This window comes from Giraffa tippelskirchi, chromosome 11 (assembly GCF_054371585.1).
Source record: "Giraffa tippelskirchi isolate mGirTip1 chromosome 11, T2T-mGirTip1v1.2.pri, whole genome shotgun sequence".
In the NCBI taxonomy this organism is placed as follows: domain Eukaryota; kingdom Metazoa; phylum Chordata; class Mammalia; order Artiodactyla; family Giraffidae; genus Giraffa; species Giraffa tippelskirchi.
In genome coordinates this window covers 143,567,796-143,585,342 of record NC_137285.1, presented here as the reverse complement: position 1 = coordinate 143,585,342, position 17,547 = coordinate 143,567,796, and the positions used below count along the sequence as shown (strand labels likewise).

General features: G+C 42.2%; 1 protein-coding gene across 4 annotated transcripts in view; it reads right to left on the bottom strand.

Moving 5' to 3' along the window:
- Positions 1-17,167, bottom strand: part of HSD17B12 (hydroxysteroid 17-beta dehydrogenase 12) — a 162,317-nt gene extending 145,150 nt beyond the window's left edge. For all 4 annotated transcript variants that reach the window (XR_014069645.1, XR_014069646.1, XR_014069647.1 and 1 more), the window contains exon 1: positions 16,975-17,167. Coding sequence is in view for 1 of the 4 variants with exons in the window: in XM_081544991.1 (XP_081401117.1) it covers positions 16,975-17,134 (160 nt within the window). In the remaining 3 variants the exon portion in view is untranslated. The remainder of the gene's footprint in view (positions 1-16,974) is intronic.
- Between the last annotated feature and the right edge of the window lie 380 nt (positions 17,168-17,547).

Below are 17,547 nucleotides of genomic sequence, written 5' to 3'. Positions count from 1 at the left end.
ATAGCTTTAAAAATTAGATTCAAAGTACACCTGAAAACTATTTCCTCATATCAAAGATAATACTTCCATTACAGAGATCTAGAAAGTACTGTTATGTCATCAATGTCATAACTGATAAATATCTAGCTTAAAAGAAGGTTGGAATAGAAAACTTTTAACTAAAGAAAAAGTACTCTCTGAATATCTTTAAACCTGGAGACAAAAACAATGGGGTATTGCATGAGAAATGACAGGAACTTATAATTACCTCTTACAGTAATGCTTATAATACAATAAAGGAACTTTAAGCAGTTATGTCAGACTTGAGAGTGTTCCAATTACATCAGAGTTGAAATGACACTTCAATACCAATATAACTATATCCTTAATCCTTGTTACCTAACCATAGCTTTTGCATAAGTTAAAAATAAAAGTTGAAGTTTAAGTATTTATTTAAAATTAACACATTAGTGGTTAAATTAGTATAATTCAGAAACCCAGCTTACATGAACAAAATTGTTTTTAAAAGTTTTAGGCACTTTCTAAAATTGACATATATTAGATAATCAAACAAATAGAAGCTTAGGTGTTGATCATGACAAAGGTGTAACAGACCCCAAAATAAATCTCTGAAGCAATTTGAATCTCACATAATGGATCTGATCAACTCACGGGGCAGGTCTGTTTCTAGGTTTCTAACTGAAAACAGAAGGAAAAAGCCCAATGCCCTGTTTGTACATAATGCTTTGTGCTTCGTGCTGCACTTCCAGACACATTCAGAGACTCAGTATCTCTGTAGATAGAGAAAGTGGGTATTTTTAGACATATATGATAAAAGAAATAAATGGAATGGCTGACTGATGATTCCACAGCTGCTGCTGCTGCTAAGTCGCTTCAGTCATGTCCGACTCTGTGTGACCCCACAGATGGCAGCCCATCAGGCTTCCCCGTCCCTGGGATTCTCCAGGCAAGAACACTGGAGTGGGTTGCCATTTCCTTCTCCAATGCATGAAAGTGAGAAGTGAAAGTGAAGTCGCTCAGTCGTGTCTGACTCTTTGCCACCCCATGGACTGCAGCCTACCAGGCTCCTCTGTCCATGGGATTGTCCAGGCAAGAGTAGTGGAGTGGGGTGCCATTGCCTTCTCCGGATTCCACAGCTAATAAGTGTCAAAGATGGGAAGGTAGGCTAGGAACTCAGGTCTTCTGATAGTCTGCTTCCTGACTTTTCTGCCTAAAAAGGGCAGAAAAATGGGCAGCGGGCCAGTCCTAAAAGACCTTGAGACTCTGTGAGGGTGTTGTTTATCCTGGCAAACATTTACCAATTCAAGCCACGAAGTGCTACATGGGATACACTCAAATCGCTCAAAAATAATGTTTTCTTTTTCCTAAAATATTACATGCTGAGGCTCCAAATTTTCCTTTTTTTAATAATGGTTTCTAAAATTTATTTATTTGGCTGTACCAGGTCTTAGTTGCAGCAAGTGGGACGTAATTCCCTGACCAGGGACTGAATCTGGGTCCCCTGCATTGGGAACACAGATTCTTAGCCATTGCACCACCACAGAAGTCCTTCTAAATTTTCTGTAAAATACACGATGTATTAATGGCATATAATTTCTGACAACTATAAATGACTACTGAGCCAAAGGACTGTGGTAAGTTACCCAGGCTCAGTCCAGCGCTAATCTATAGGAAGACTGCCAGACATCCACACAGAACCACATAGCAATCACTATTTTCCTCCCAAGCCCTGCTCCTTCTCTCTGTGTCTCCAAGGTCAGTGTCACCATCTGCCCAGACACCTCACAGTCCTTGACTCTGCCGCCTCCTTCATCCCCACAGCCCATCTATGGTGAGGGCCCCGGACCTGTACCTGTGTCTCTCTTGTCTGACTCCCTCGCTCAGTCCCTGCCCCCATGACCTTGATCCAAACCACCATCATTCAGCGCCTGGCTGACCACCACCACCGGGTCTCCTGTTGGGCTCCCTATCTCCTGGGTGGCTCCCTCCGCATCCAGTCTCCAACATGCCGCAGTAAACTGTCCAAAATACACACTTGATCGTGAGGTCTACTGCTGGAAATCTTTCAGTGACTTCCCACTGCCCTCAGGATAAACAAAACCCTCACAGGGTCTCAAGGTCCTTTAGGACTGGCCCGCTGCCCATTTCTCTAAGTCTTATCTCTTGCCTCTCCTCTCCCAAGGACCGTCTGCCCAAAGTTTCTGAAAGCTGTCACTTTCCTCAGGGTCATCACCCAAAGTGTTCTCTCAGCTGGAAAACTCTCCCGTTCTCCCACTCCCCTTACCCACCAATTTCTCATTCATCAGTGCAGTCTGCACAGAGGTCGCGGGAGTTCCAACCCTACGGGCTCCTCCACGTAACTACCTGTGTGACTTCAGACAAAGTGACCTCTCTATCGTTTCCACTGGATCACAGAAAAAGTAAGGGAATTCCAAAAAAATATCTAATTCTGCTTCATTGACTATGCTAAAGCCTCGACTGTGTGAATCACAACAAAATGTGGAGAATTCTTAAAGAGATGGGAATACCAGACCATTTACCTGTCTCCTGAGAAACCTGTATATAGGTCAAAAAGCAACAGGCAGAACCAGACATGGAACAATGGACTGGTTCAAATTTGGGAAAGGAGTATTTAGAAACTGTATATGGTCACCCAGCTAATTTAACTTTTATGCAGAGTATATGATGTGAAATGCAAGGCTGGATAAATCATAAGCTGAAATCAAGATTGCCGGGAGAAATACCAACAACCTCAGATATGCAGATAATACCACTCTAATGGCAGAAAAGAAACTAAAGAGCCTCTTGAAATGGGTGAAAGTGGAGAGTGAAGAAGCTGGCTTAAAAGTCAATATTCAAAAAACTAAGATCATGACATCCAGGCCCATCACTCCATGGCAAATAGATGGGGGAAAAGTGGAAGCAGTGACAGATTTTATGTTCTTGGGCTATAAAATCACTGCAGACAGTGACTGCAACCACAAAAAATAAAAGACGGTTGCTCCTTGGAAGGAAAGCTATGACAAACCTAGACAGCATATTAAAAAGCAAAGACATCACTTTGCTGACAAAGGTCTGTATAGTCAAAGCTATGGTTTTTCCAGTAGTCATGTACCAATGTAAGAGCTGGACCATAAAGAAGCCTGAGCACCAAAGAATTGATGCTTTTGAACTATGGTGCTGGAGAACATTCTTGAGAGTCCCTTTGACAGCAAGAAGATCAAACCAGTCAATCCTAAAGGAAATCAACCCTGAATATTCATTGGAAGGATTGATGCTGAAGCTCCAATACTTTGGCCATCTGATGAGAAGGTCAAACAAAAGACCCTGATGCTGGGAAAGATTGAAGCAGGAGGAAGATAGAGCAAAAGACGATGAGATGCTTGGATGACATCACCGACTCAATGGACATGAGTTTGAGCAAACTCCGGGATAGAGTGATGGACAAGGTAGCCTGGTGTACTACAGTCCATGGGGTCACAAAGAGTCGGACACGATTTAGTGACTGAACAACAACAACAACTCTATTATCTTAGCTTTCTTTCAGTAAAATGGGGGTATTAATGAGAACTACCTGATTGGAGTAACTGAATTAACTGAGGTACTTAGAAGAGTATCTGGTACATGGTAAGTTTTTTCATTTTGTCTTATTCCCATTATTAACCATTACCATCATCATCATCTTTCCTTCCACACATTGGATTAAATGGTACTTCTTCCAGAAAACCTTTAAACCCCTGAAGAGGTGCCCCCATAGCTGGCTCCCAGTAAACTTTTTGGAGCTGCTTTTGTAATGATCTGTGTCCTCTACTAGAACAAACATACAGGCCAACACTTTCTTACTCCCTACTGATCCCAGACCCAGTGCTGTATGCCTAGCATACAGTCAGCACATAATGTATGTTTATCTGCTGAATGAATGAACGAACTGATTCCACTGTTTAATCACTACACATGTCATCCAGATGGCCCACTAAAATCAGAATTTCTTCTGGTTAAACCTAAGCCCATTTTGCTTCTTCATCATTTAGAGGATTTTAATTTTTTTTTTTTTAAGAAAATGAATATCCTCTCCTGTCTATTGGCCCAATCAGTATCACTTACATTAATTTCACAATAAAGACAATTTTGTAAAAATCCACCTTTAAAGAAAGAAAGATTTAAAATGTTCTTGTCTATAAATGCAATAAATATAAACTAAAAAATGGGACCACCAAAAAAAATTGCAAACAGAAAATAAGAACATACTGTTCTCTCAATTCTTTATAGTGAAGAAGCTTCCAGAGTCTTCAGCTATTCTTCCTATGGTCTTATCCAAAAGCAAAGTAAAATTTCCATTATTTGCATCTACCAAAACCCATTTTTATTGACCCCCTACTCTCACCTGATTTCCAATTAATAAAGGCTGGGTATGCTGCTTGTAGCTCTCATTGCATAGCAACATAGAGAAGTTTCAAGTTTTGTTTGCTTTTTTCCTAATCTATTTTGAATGCCCAAACAAAGAAGTAGCCTAAACTAGAATCTCTATTTAACTGTCAAAATTACACATAAATATTTAGTACAGAAATCACTAGAAGTTTTTTTTTTTTAATTTTAAATTAGTTTATTTATCTATTTTTTAACTTTACAATACTGTATTTGTTTTGTCATACATTGACATGAATCCACCATGGGTGTACATGTTTTTCCCTTCCAGAACCCCCCTCCCACCAGCTTTCCCATCCCATCCCTCCGGGTCATCCTGGTGCACCAGCCCCGAGCGCCCTGTATCATGCATCGAACCTGGACAGGCGATTCGTTTCACATATGATAATTTACATGCTTCAATGCCATTCTCCCATATCATCCAGCCCTCGTCCTCTCCCATAGAGTCCATAATGCTGTTCTAACACTATTATAAACCAAGCCCTGGTACTAAGAATAGCGATCTGGCTAAAAAGCCTGCATGTATAACCCACTGCCTTCTTCGAAGACTAGCCTACTCCTGGCCCAGTGCTTCCCAAAATGCATGAGCTTAAGAATCAACTTAATTTGTTAAAAAATACATTTCCCCAAGTTATTTTCTTAGAGATTTTCATTGAGTGGGTCTGGAGTGAAGCCCTAGGCTCTATTTTTAACAAGCACATCCAGTTGATTCTTATGTCCCATGGATATTGTCATGACGAAAATACATTTGAGGAAGTCTCGGACATATAAGCTCTTGGACAGGTACTGCAAACTGTCTTAAAATCACACTCATCGGGAGCTTTGGCAGGAGCCTGGAGTTAGAACACCTGGATTCAGTTTCCTCTTTCATTTACTAGCTGTGTAACACTCCTTACAGTCACTGCAGCTCCCTCTGGTCTTGGTATATGATGTGGTTATGGAAATCATTGGAGAAAACTTGCAAAAGCAATTTGTAAATTAAGATGTCATTATTATGGTAAAATTTCATTAATTCAGCCTCCTCTAATTCAGAATGTGTGAACATCATTGTCTAACCTGCCGTAGGTTTTTTTTCCCCCCATTATCTATAAGGAGATCATCCCCTCCTTTCTCAAGACAGGCAATGATAGGTATTGGAACACATAGATAAGCAGCTGCTCCCTGTTTCACAGCAAAATTATTAGACTGAATGTGCAAGATTAGGGGAGCTTGTTTACTTTATTAGCTCCATTGATGTGACAAGATGGGAGTTTCAGTGATCATTAAAGCAAGCTTGGCAACATTTCCACTGGAAGTGAGCTTGGTAGTGAGCAGTTACCACCAGGCATTACAGTAAAATCAATCTGGAGAATTAGGGTTTTTTTTTTAACATACCAGGAGGGTTAAGGGAACTTTAAAAATTGGAATTTAAATTTCTAAAGGAGACTGTATGTACCCTTTCCTGGCCATCTTGAGAAGCATATCCTAAAACCCATATAATATTTCCTTGGCAATTTAGTCATCAACGTCATCTGTAGTTAAGGCTAGAGGCGCAGCCAAGGCTATAGATAAGACATGCTAGATCGATCCACTTGGCCTGAAGCACCATATATAATGAGGAAGTCCCCCAATCTTAATGTCCATGTAGGCATGTACCAAGAACAGGAAATAATGGTATCCTCGGGGCTACAGAGACGTGGCATTTCTTCAGAATTCAGGCTCTTGTACAGAGAAGGCTTTATGCCCCACACCAGTGGTGGAAATGTTGATGGAGTTCAGTTTTGCCAACACCCTTGCTGTTACCCCTCATGGCCTCTGCTGGTCTTCCTTACTAGTTTTCCTCTCTTAATTCATCCCTCACAAATCTATTCTGCTGTCAGAGTCTGCTGCTCATCATTCCTGCCACTGCTTTTTTTTAAATACTTTTTTTTTGTTTTTTGGCTGCTGGGCATGTCAGATCTTCCTTTCCCGACCAAGAATCAAACCCGTGCCTCCTGCAGCAGAATCTTATATCACCAGACCACTAGGAAGCCCCACTCCTACCACTGCTTTTAATCAGCCCACCACTGATGCAGCCCCCATCTTCTGCTCTTTGCCACTGATCTGCTTGCCTAGATATTCTCTATCATGTTCCCCGATGCCCATAAAAACACACAAAAGGTTACATTATCATCTCACCTCTTCCAGCTTCTTTCCCTAATAGTTCAATAGTTCAACTGAAGCAGTCCTTCCAGTTTTGTCATTCTCTCATTAGTCTCTCCTGCCTCCTAATGATTTTTCAGTTTTCTCAACTTTCTCAGAAAATGGCCAACTAAACTTCTGCAGATGATCAACCAACTGCAGTATTCATTTCTTTCCATGAAGCAAAAAAATGCATATACTCAATATGCTCTGTGGTTAACTTTCTAGCAGTTATTAACTATATATACTGACCACTCAATGCCTTTACTACCAAAGGAAAATTCAGTCCAATGTCCCCCAAAAGGTCTGAAGGCTCTAGAAGGTGTGGGTTCATTTTATCAGACCTTTGAAATAACAAAACTACATTTTGGTCAATACATCCTAGAATTCAATTTTTTCACTAATTCATCTCAGCTGTACCAATTAGCAAACTTTACTAAAACCTTCATTGGGAAAGACTCTCTTATGAAAGGAAAATCTACTTATAACAATTTTTAAAGACTTGAGGGGTCTTTCCTGGTGATCTAGTGATTGGGACTTGAGGGCCTGGGTTCAATCCCTGGTTGGGGAACTAAGATTCCGCAAGCCACATGGTGCAGACAAAGGGAGGTAACAACAACAAAAAAATCTTGGGTTTAAATAATAAATATATTACCAAATTTTTATTAATACTGAAATGTTTATTAAATCTGGCAGAGTGGTTGGTTTTATAACACATGTATGAAAAAAAGATTCGCTTATTACCTATGCTACACAGGATGGGTTTCCCTGGTGGCTCAGTGGTAAAGAATCTGACTGCCAGTGCAGGAGATGCAAGTTCGATCCCTGAACCGGAAAGATCTCCTGCAGAAGGAAATGGCAAGCCATTCCAGTACTCTTGCCTGAAAAATTTCACGGACAGAGGAGCCTGGCGGGCTATAGATCGTAGGGTCGCAACAGTCTGACATGATTTATCAACTGAGGGCCACACACACACACAAAAAGACATCTTTTTGCTCTCACTGCATTTCACACTTTCAAAACTGTTATCCCAGCTCTGCTGCAATAATTCAATAACCCATCTTTGTCTAGTCAGCCTTGGTTTAATTTCAACCAGCTTTTAAGGCGTCACTTCAGGTTTTAAAGCAAAGAGAAAAAAGGGTGTACAAATTATTTTGCAAAATATAACCTGCAAAATGCAATACATCCCACCCCCGTCGAAATATAATTCAAAGAAAATATATTCATTCACTATATATAATTTATTGTATACTCTTGATGGGTTTATAGTTAAGAACAAAGTCATTCGTGCATGCATAGGTGCACACACATACAAATAGCTAAAAAGGTAAAGTGTAGAAAAGCCCACAAAAAAGAATAAGACAAGAGCCACCAGAGTTCCAAAAGTACACGATGGCTTCCATCTGGGCAGCTGCATGGAAACATTCAGAATCTGGACTCTGAAGAGTAGGGAGAACTTCATGAACAGGGGGAGTAAGGAAGAGTGAACAACGGAAGAAAGACCACTCCAGGCAGAGAACAACATTCAACAACCACTGAAACTACTGAATGCCTTTGCACGAACAAAAGGACACGGAAGCAGAAAGCAGCAGGTAAGTACAGGCATGTTTGGGACACAGAAAGTCATTCTGGGCAGTCTAATTCCAGGTCTCTGCTACGAGAACATCTCCCTGAGGTTATAGTCTATATTTTGTTTTTAGACTAAATAATTTCACTTTTAGAGGTAGGGAGACCACTAATAGCTCTTAGATTTATAACTAAAAGGAGAATGTAGAAAGAGAAGAGAATCCCCCATAAAAAAATGCATTATCCCTCAAAAATACTGGAGTACCTGAATATTTTCATGTATTCAATAACTAAGTAATAGTGTTTATGTGCAAGCTCTGTTCTAGGTGCTGGAGATACAAAAGTGAGCAAAAAATATCTTTGTCTTCATGATGCTTCCACTCTAACAGGAGTAGACAAACAAAAAACATCAGAAATGAACAACGTCTACAGAATGGGAGATGGTGACAAATGCTATGACATAAAGCCCAAGTAGAGGAGGCTAACGGGGTCAGAGAGGGGTGAAGGAGATTGGATGGTTGGTTTAAAGGTAGAAGGGAAGTTTTCATTGAGAAGGTGATATCTGAGTGAAGACTAGAAAGAAGGAAGAAAGCTTAGCCAAATGGACATCTGGGGAAGAGCATTCAAGCAGAGGGAATAACCAAAGGTCAAGGCAGCAATGCCAAGCATGTTTAAGGAGTCGAGTTCAAGGAGAAAGAGAGTGCAGCTAGAAGGGAGGGAGGGAGAGAAAGACAAAACATGGGCAGAGGGGAGAGATAAAAGGCAGGAGCAGGTGATCAAAAGCCTTGTCAACCACAGGGAGGATTTCTGTGTTTTCATCTGAAGATATTAGAGGGATCTGGGCAAAGGATCACATGATCTGACTAGAGCTTTTCAGGTTCCCTGGCTGCTCCTTAAGACACGATTATAGGGGAACCGAGGTGGAATCAGTGACAGGAAGCTATTATTATATCAAGGCAAGAGATTTTGGTAGCTTACACTAGAGTGATAGAAGAAACTGGATTCTGGGTATTCTGAAGTTAACGTCAACAAGGTCTCCTTAAAGTCTGTACATGGGCGCCAGAAGAAGAGTTGAAGATGACCTAAGGTTTTTACAAATGTCATTGAAAAGTTGCATAGAACCAGATTTTTCTAAGTCCATCATAGCTTAGGTTCACTAATGGGAACCATATTGCAAGGAACCACTTGGTAAATCTTTCCACAAAGCGAGGAATTCTCCTGCGGTAGCATGAATCACCCCATAACTGATCTACTCACAGCATCAGATTTCCAGTAGTTTATCTGCTGAGTGAACTACATTATTTCTTGGTTTCAACAATCCCCTCTCATCAAATAAGAGCATGTGTACAAATAAAGATGCCTTAAATATGTGTTCCATGATACTCATAAAAACACACAAAAGGTTACATGAGACCCTCATTATCATCTCATTGTCATAATAATCCCCAAAAGTTATTGGCCCTATTTAATAGATGAGGGAAGTTACGCTCAGAGGTTAGCAATCTTTGCCCAAGGTCAAACAGCTTAGCAAGTAGCAAAGCTCACATTGCACTGACCCCAAAGCCAAACCTCCCCTTAGTGCTATAGTTACCCACTGTCACACTCTTGAGAGGCGGTAATGGTTCAAAATCTTTTTTTTTTAAGACTTTCCTCTTTTCTTGCCTTTCCTCTCTTCCTGCAATGACAACATCATTTAACTAGAAATAACTTCACTTAACAGCAGTAAGGATAACTTTTCAGAAACTGGATAGTCTCCCTGGAACCGCCAGTTAGAGACTGGGCAAACACGTTGTTTCACCAGACAAAATCAAGAATAAAACAAAGCATTCCCTCTGAGACTGACATGAGGCAGGCTTCTCAACTATCACACCTCAGTTCTATGGAGTGATCTCGAGAAAGCAATGACCTGGTTTCCAGGTTCATTCAACAATGTTATCATCCAGTCCCTGATTAAGAGTAGCACTTCCCACACCAGGGTGATTAGATTTCCCCCAGGGAGAAAGTCTTTGAAAGATGATAACCAGAAAGTGCACAGAAATGGCCTCCCTGACTATAAAGTATGATTTTGCATTTTTAAAGGAAATTTTAACAGAGATTATCTGAATAATTTGCACTGATCTATCTCTGTGGCAATACAACAGCTTCGGAAAGATCACAGAAGCAAAAACTTCTGTTTAAATGTTGCAACTCAGGGATGTCCCTGGTGGTCCAGTGGCTAAGACTCCACGCTCCCAAATGTAGGGGGCCCAGGTTCGATCCCTGGTTAGGGAACTAGATCCCACATGCAGCAACTGAGAGTTCGCATGCTGCAACTAAAGATCCTGCGTGCCACAGCTAAGACCTGGTACAGCCAAATAAATAAAAAATAAAGTTGCAACTCAACATTACCCTTCTGCTTAAAATCCCCACAATTGTTTTCCATGTTCTTAAACTGCCCTGCTCACTGGCCCCTTCACCCCGCTCCACTCCCATCCTACATCAGGCCTACCCTTTTTTGGCTCTAGGCACTCAGGTCTTATTTTAAGGGGACCCTGCTCTTTCCCAACTGAGGAGCCTAGCACCTGCTGGTCCCCTTGCTCTGTCCGCTACTCTTCACTTCCCTTCAGATCTCAGGTCAGACATCACTCTGACCTTCCTGCACAAGTTGCCATAGAACCAAGTGCTTCTGCTTTTCCACCACTTCACGGGGCAGTTTGTTCTTCATTCCTGCTGGCCATCCCCCTGGTCCCTGGCCAGAACTCAAGAGGATTTGGGCAGTGGATGGACAAATGAATAGTGTTGGATCACACTCTCCACCCACCCTCCCTGCCTTAATCACCATCTAGTCCAGAAGGCAGAAATACAAATTGCTATACTATTTCAGTATTTTTATTTTCATGATAGATGAGCAGGAAAGAAATGGAATGAAGGATCTATGCTACAGACTGAATTCCTATGTTAGGGGCAAAATATATATGTTGAAATCCTAACCCTTGAATGTGATGGTATTGGGGGTGAGGGTCTTTGGGAGGTGATTAGGTCATGAGAGTGGGGCCCTAACAAATGCTATCAGTGCCCTTACAAGACACGCCAGAGAGTTCCCTGGCCCCTTGTGTCATGTAAAGATAGAGCAAGAAGACAGCTATCTAGAAACCAGGAAGCAGTTCCTCACCAGACATGGAATCTGCCAGCACCTTGATCTGACTTCCCAGCCTTCAGAATTGAGTGAAATGTTTGTTGTTTAAGCCACTGAATCTACAGTATTTTTGGTATAGCAGCCCAAACAAAGACACACTATTAAATTTCTTTTAACTCATCCTTTACCTACAAATGAGTTTAAAGACAATGGAATTGACTTATTCAAATCCACTTACCCATATATTCTATTCACTAAATTTTTCAATAATTTTTTCTGAAACTGAAAGAAATAAATTTCCTCAACCAACAAAAATAAACAGAAAATTAGTTTTGAAGCGCAACACTCTCAACTGCAGTAGCAAAGGTAATCTCAGTTTTCTGAAGATGGAGTCACCCAACTATGAATTTTTTCTTACTAAGCCTTATTTTGTCAATTAGCTAAAGTGATCAGTACATATGCTACTAAGGCTAACAGTATTAGAAGTTCAGTTCAGTCATGTCTGACTCTTTGCGACCCCATGAACCGCAGCACACTAGGCCTCCCTGTCCATCACCAACCCCTGGAGTTTACCCAAACTCATGTCCACTGAGTCGGTGATGCCATCCAACCATCTCATCCTCTGTCATCCCCTTCTCCTCCTGCCCTCAATCTTTCCCAGTATCAGGGTCTTCTCCAGTGAGTCAGCTCTTCGCATCAGGTGGCCAAAGTATTGGAGTTTCAGCTTCAACATCAGTCCTTCCAATGAACACCCAGGACTGATCTCCTTTGGATGGACTGGTTGGATCTCCTTGCAGTCCAAGGGACTCTCAAGAGTCTTCTCCAACACCACAGTTCAAAAGCATCAATTCTTCGGTGCTCAGCTTTCTTCACCATCCAACTCTCACATCCATACATGACTACTGGACTAGTAACAATAAGTTATCAAGCATTTATATAAAAGGGCACTGCACCATCTGCTTTACACAGCATAAGTATTTTCATTTACCCTTTACAACAATACTATGAAACAGGCACCAGTATTATACCCATTCTGCAGATGAGGAAAGTGAGATTCACAGATGTCTACTACTTTACTCAATGCTACCCTCTAGTAAGTACAGAGGAGGAACTAGACTCCAAGTCTAGGTTTGAGTCTCTGAGGTCTCACGTTTGACCCTTTATAGGAAACTTAATACTGCACAGAAAGGAAGAAAAAGGGAAAGAAAAAAAAAAAAACACGAAGCAAGAAACAATGGAGGCTGGTGTGAGGTTGGAGGAAAGAGCTCGGAGTATGGAGGTTGAACTTCTATTTCCAGGAAACCATCCTCTCTGGTTTTTCCTCCAAATAAGACTAGGGCATGCTTTTAGGTCCCATCCTCCAGCTGCACCTGCCATCTCTTACATAGCTCAAGCCGAGTGCTTTAAGGCTGCCCCTGGGCTTCCTGGATGGCTCAGCAAGTAAAGAACCTGCCTGCAATGTAAGAGACACAGGAGATCCATTTTCGATCCCTGGGTCGGGAAGATTCCCTGGAGAAGGAAATGGCAACTCACTCTAGTATGCTTGCCTGAAAAATCCCATGGACAGAGGAGTCTGACAGGCTACAGTACATAAGGTCGCAAAGAGGTGGACACAACTGAGCACACAGCACACTGCCAACTCCAATCTGGAGACTTCGTTCCATTTAGGCCTAGAGACTTCCTTTTCAGAGCTGAAATGCAGAATGAATAAATATTTTTAAGAACTTTTATGACTAAGTCCGGAGAAGGCACTGGCGACCCACTCCAGTACTCTTGCCTGGAAAATCCCATGGATGCAGGAGCCTGGTAGGCTGCAGTCCATGGGGTCGTGAAGAGTAGGACACGACTGAGTGACTTCACTTTCACTTTTCCCTTTCATGCACTGGAGAATGAAATGGCAACCCACTCCAGTGTTCTTGCCTGGAGAATCCTAGGGACGGAGGAGCCTGGTGTGCTGCCGTCTATGGGGTCGCACAGAGTCAGACACGACTGAAGTGACTTAGCAGCAGCAGCAGCAGCAGCATGACTAAGTTCATCTGTTTCTTTGCCTTCTGCCACCTGTCCTGCTCTAAGAAAAACACAAAACAAACAAAAATACCCAGCACTACTTTCATTTTCACTCTGGTTAAAGTGCCAGGTTTATCACTCTGGCATTCTCAAATGGGTTTAGTGACTCTCTGGAGGTTCAGCTTGGTAAGTGTAATAAACTCCCTGTTGACATTCAGGAAACTCTGATAGACCTGCTCACCTTTGTTAGCCATCTTCTTTTCATTACTTGCTACAGAGATCTTCAAACAACTTGCAACTCTACTTTCACAGGACTCTTTGTTCTTGGAAGGAATATAGAAAGTATCACATGACAATGGCTGCCAAGAGAGACTTACCTACTAAATGGGCTAAACTCACCCACTAGAGACCTAGTGAAATCAGAGTAATTTACTTGCGTGGGACTGGAACTGGAGAGAATGAAGGAAGGGATGAGTCAGCTCTTGATTAGGAGATGAAGGAGATAAGTTAGAAGATGGGCCAGGTAATGGGCAGTCTTAAAAACCCACTAGACTAAGGAATCTATGGTCTGGAGTATTTTTATGGACTGCAAAGTCCAACTGTATTTCAGGGATTTTCCAAGCTTTTAAGTTTAGAAGAACTGATACCTGATCACCGCACCAATTACTGTGGGGGAAAAAAAATTAGGACCCACAGTCCCTGCCTCTCAGATTCTAAAATCTAAGGGGGGGGAGCGCAGAATTAAACATACTCATGTACAGAGACTTAAGCATAAGTGTAAAAATATACCACCAACTCAACACACTTTATTATATAATACTTAAAATAATTGGTTATGGAGAGGAACATATTAAACAAACATCAATATTAGAAAGCAGACAATGCCTCCCTAATGACACCAAGGCCCCCTAAAACCAAGCTCCCTTATTGAGTTTATGATTAATCTCTTTATCCAAAACTTTATTCCTTTTCTGGTCCCTTCCACCTCAATCCTGTGCTAACTGAACACCAATCAACCAGAGTCAGAAGACTACAATCGCTACTGTTAACATCATTAACATTCTGAAACTGCTGTTGTCAGGATTATTAACGTACAAACTCAGGTTGTTTCTCCAGGGCGAGAAGAGCTCACAGACCCCTGTGCCATGGACCACCTGGCCTGAGAGCCGTAAACCAGACACCCTGACTCCGGAAACTATGATTAGGAAATGTCGTGGAAATGTCACTAGACGACGATTAATCCCAGCCACTTAAAAAAAAAAAAACAAAACAGAAAAACTCTAAACACAAAGTCAGAGTGGATCTGAGACTTGTCTCCCACACCCGTCTGCTGCTTGCTTGCTGAGTTGCTTCAGTCGCCTCCGATTCTTCGTGACCCTATGGGCTGTAGCCTGCCGGACTCCTCTGTCCACGGGATTCTCTAGGCAAAAATACTGGAGTGGGTTGCTATGCCCTCCTCCAGGGGATCTTCCCGACCCAGGGATCGAACCCATGTCTCTTACATCTCCTGCATTGGCAGGCAGGTTCCTTACCCCCAGCACCACCTGGGAAGCCCCAAATAAACTTTCATTGTGCTGCAAACACCAGTTGTCAGTTTGGCTTTCAGGGCCACAGGCACAGGAGCCCTGGCTTGGTTACCCTAATACTCGGTTGAACAAATCACCTATTTTTAATTACAGTTCAGTTCAGTTCAGTTCAGTCGCTCAGTCGTGTCCGACTCTTTGCGACCCCATGAATCGCAGCACGCCAGGCCTCCCTGTCCATCACCAACTCCCGGCGTTTACCCAAACTTAGGACAGAGAGGCCTGGCGTGCTGCAGTTCATGGGGTCGCAAAGAGTCGGACACGACTGAGCGACTGAACTGAACTGAACCCTAATTACTCAAGTATCATCTCTGCTGCTTTGTTTTCCAAATCATTTCAGTTTTTGTTTTCCACAGATTCCCTGAATTTGGAGAGATAAAGGACGAAGTATTGTAAGATTCAGGCCACCACCATGTAAGTAATGTTACAAATAACTACTTGTTCATTTCTTCTACTTAAGTATTTAAAAAAGAGAAATTTCCCAACAAGTAAACTGGATAATATTTCACTTTATGATCCTCTCTGCTAGATATCAGTGTTCGAGTTCAAATTTCATTTCTAAATCTTTTAAACACTGCCCTTAATTTATCAAAATCCTTCCTCTGAGGCCAAATGTTTTCAATATAAATATTACTCATGAAATGACAAGGTCACAACACTTGGCTTTTACTATGGATTATTATATAGATGACTTAGATCATTTAAGTTACCAGCCACTGTGGTCAATTTTAGATAGTTAAAAAAAATTATTACCCTAAGTCTTTAATTACAAACTATAAAACTTATTCATCTTCATGTATGATTTTCTAAGACACTGGAGTCTTATTCCACTACTTTAAAAGTCAACAAGTTTTCCAAATCAGACAACCAAAAACTCAGGCTTATCAACAGTGAAATTACAATCGTGATTATAACAACGTTGAGCACTTCACTTGCTTTTTCAATGATGAAAAAACAGTAAGTTTTTAAAATATTTATTATGTTAATAGATGCTTATTCATTCCTACTTTAGATGTTTTTTGTTGCAATTCCAAAAGGTTAACCTACTAAGTTGTTGAAATGTTTCTGAGTGAATAAAGAATATGGAGTAACATTATTTACATACCTTATTTGAGCCTAGCCTGAAAGCAACCCCTAACCAGCCCAAAATTCAACAAAACGCTCTGTGAATTACATATAAAACCGATCATAATTTTAAAAATCAATTATAAAACAGCAGAATGAATAATCACATTGGAGAATGGCATATCGGTTTAAAAAAAAAAAAGCTAATAAAAACAAAACATAGGGAAAGAAAATCAACAAAAAAGGCAGAAATGGAAAAAAGCAAAACTTTCCTGTAGAGTTTTCCCAACTTCTCTAATCTGACCTTTCCCTTACATCTTCAGAATTCTTGCCTCGAGGGAATGGTACACCAGACACCCTGACTCCCAAAACTATGATTAGGTTTGTTTAGCTCACTCTCAGTAGGAATACTTTTTCCTGCAAATCTCCTTCTGCAGTTAATATCTTGAAGAAACAATAATTCTTGCTAGTCATTAGGACTTCAGTTTAGCCAAGAATTAAAAAAAAAAGATTTTGTAAATTATATGAAATAGGCCGAATCAAAGGTTCCGAAGAGCAAAAAGACTTCTGAAATTCTTTGTCCTTTCTCCACCCTCGCCCCGCAAAAGGCAACAGAATGCTTTCATCCTGAGCACAGGGCCTGTATTCAAGCCAAAGACTTTTTGTTTCAAAAACTCTCATAAGGGGTAGCCTATGATTGAGGAAGCAACCAGGAAGACAACTAACTCCATGGACCCCGAATGGCTTAAAAGGCACAAGCACCAGGGAGTTGAGGCCAGATTTCTCCCGCACCCAAGTGGCACTTTAGATTCGCCGAGTTAAGCCAGCAGTGTGTTTAGTATTTAAAAACTCTACTACAAGTCTAAGCCAGAAGATGGCATGGGGGACAAGCGGGCACGCAAGACGCAGGAGCCTCAGAAAGGAGGAGAGGGGAGCTGGGGACGCGAACGCCAAGCGCCGGGCCCAGAACTGGTCAGCGCGAGCCAGGCCAGGCCCAGAGCCGCGCGAGCCGCAGCAGGAGCTAGGGGCAGGGCGGCGCGGGATTCGACTCACCTGCCCATTCACCGAGCTTCGGTCCGACCCCCGACGCGTTACCCAAACCCCAGACCCGAACGGCCGTGAAGAGCAAGTACGAGATACGCAGGGCCAGGTAGGCCACGGTGCCCGCGCCCACCCAGTACAGGAAGCCGGCGGCAGGCAAAACGCTCTGCATGGCTTTCAACCAGGCCTCACTACCTTCGTGAATGAAAAAAAAAAACGAATGAATGAATCCAAGAAGAGGCGCCGGCGCAGACGGTGAGGACGACAGTAATAGGCGCTGCCCCCCAACCCCCGACGCCACTCAGTCTAAGCCCCGCCCACGGCACCACATCTGTGCCGCCATTGGTGACCTATCGTTCGCTCTGCGAGCAGCGCGTCAGTCATTGGCTGACTCTAGCTCCACTGCCCCGCCCACGACCTCCCCTGCTCCCGCCCGACCACGTATCCTTTCTAAGGCTGCTGATCGCTCACTTGCCAATCAAACTGCAGCCTCGCCCAACGCGTCACCACGCCCCCAGGATTCCTCCGTGGTGTTGGGGGGAGTGGGGAGGACTGCTCACCCCACCAAATCGCCCACGTCTCTCA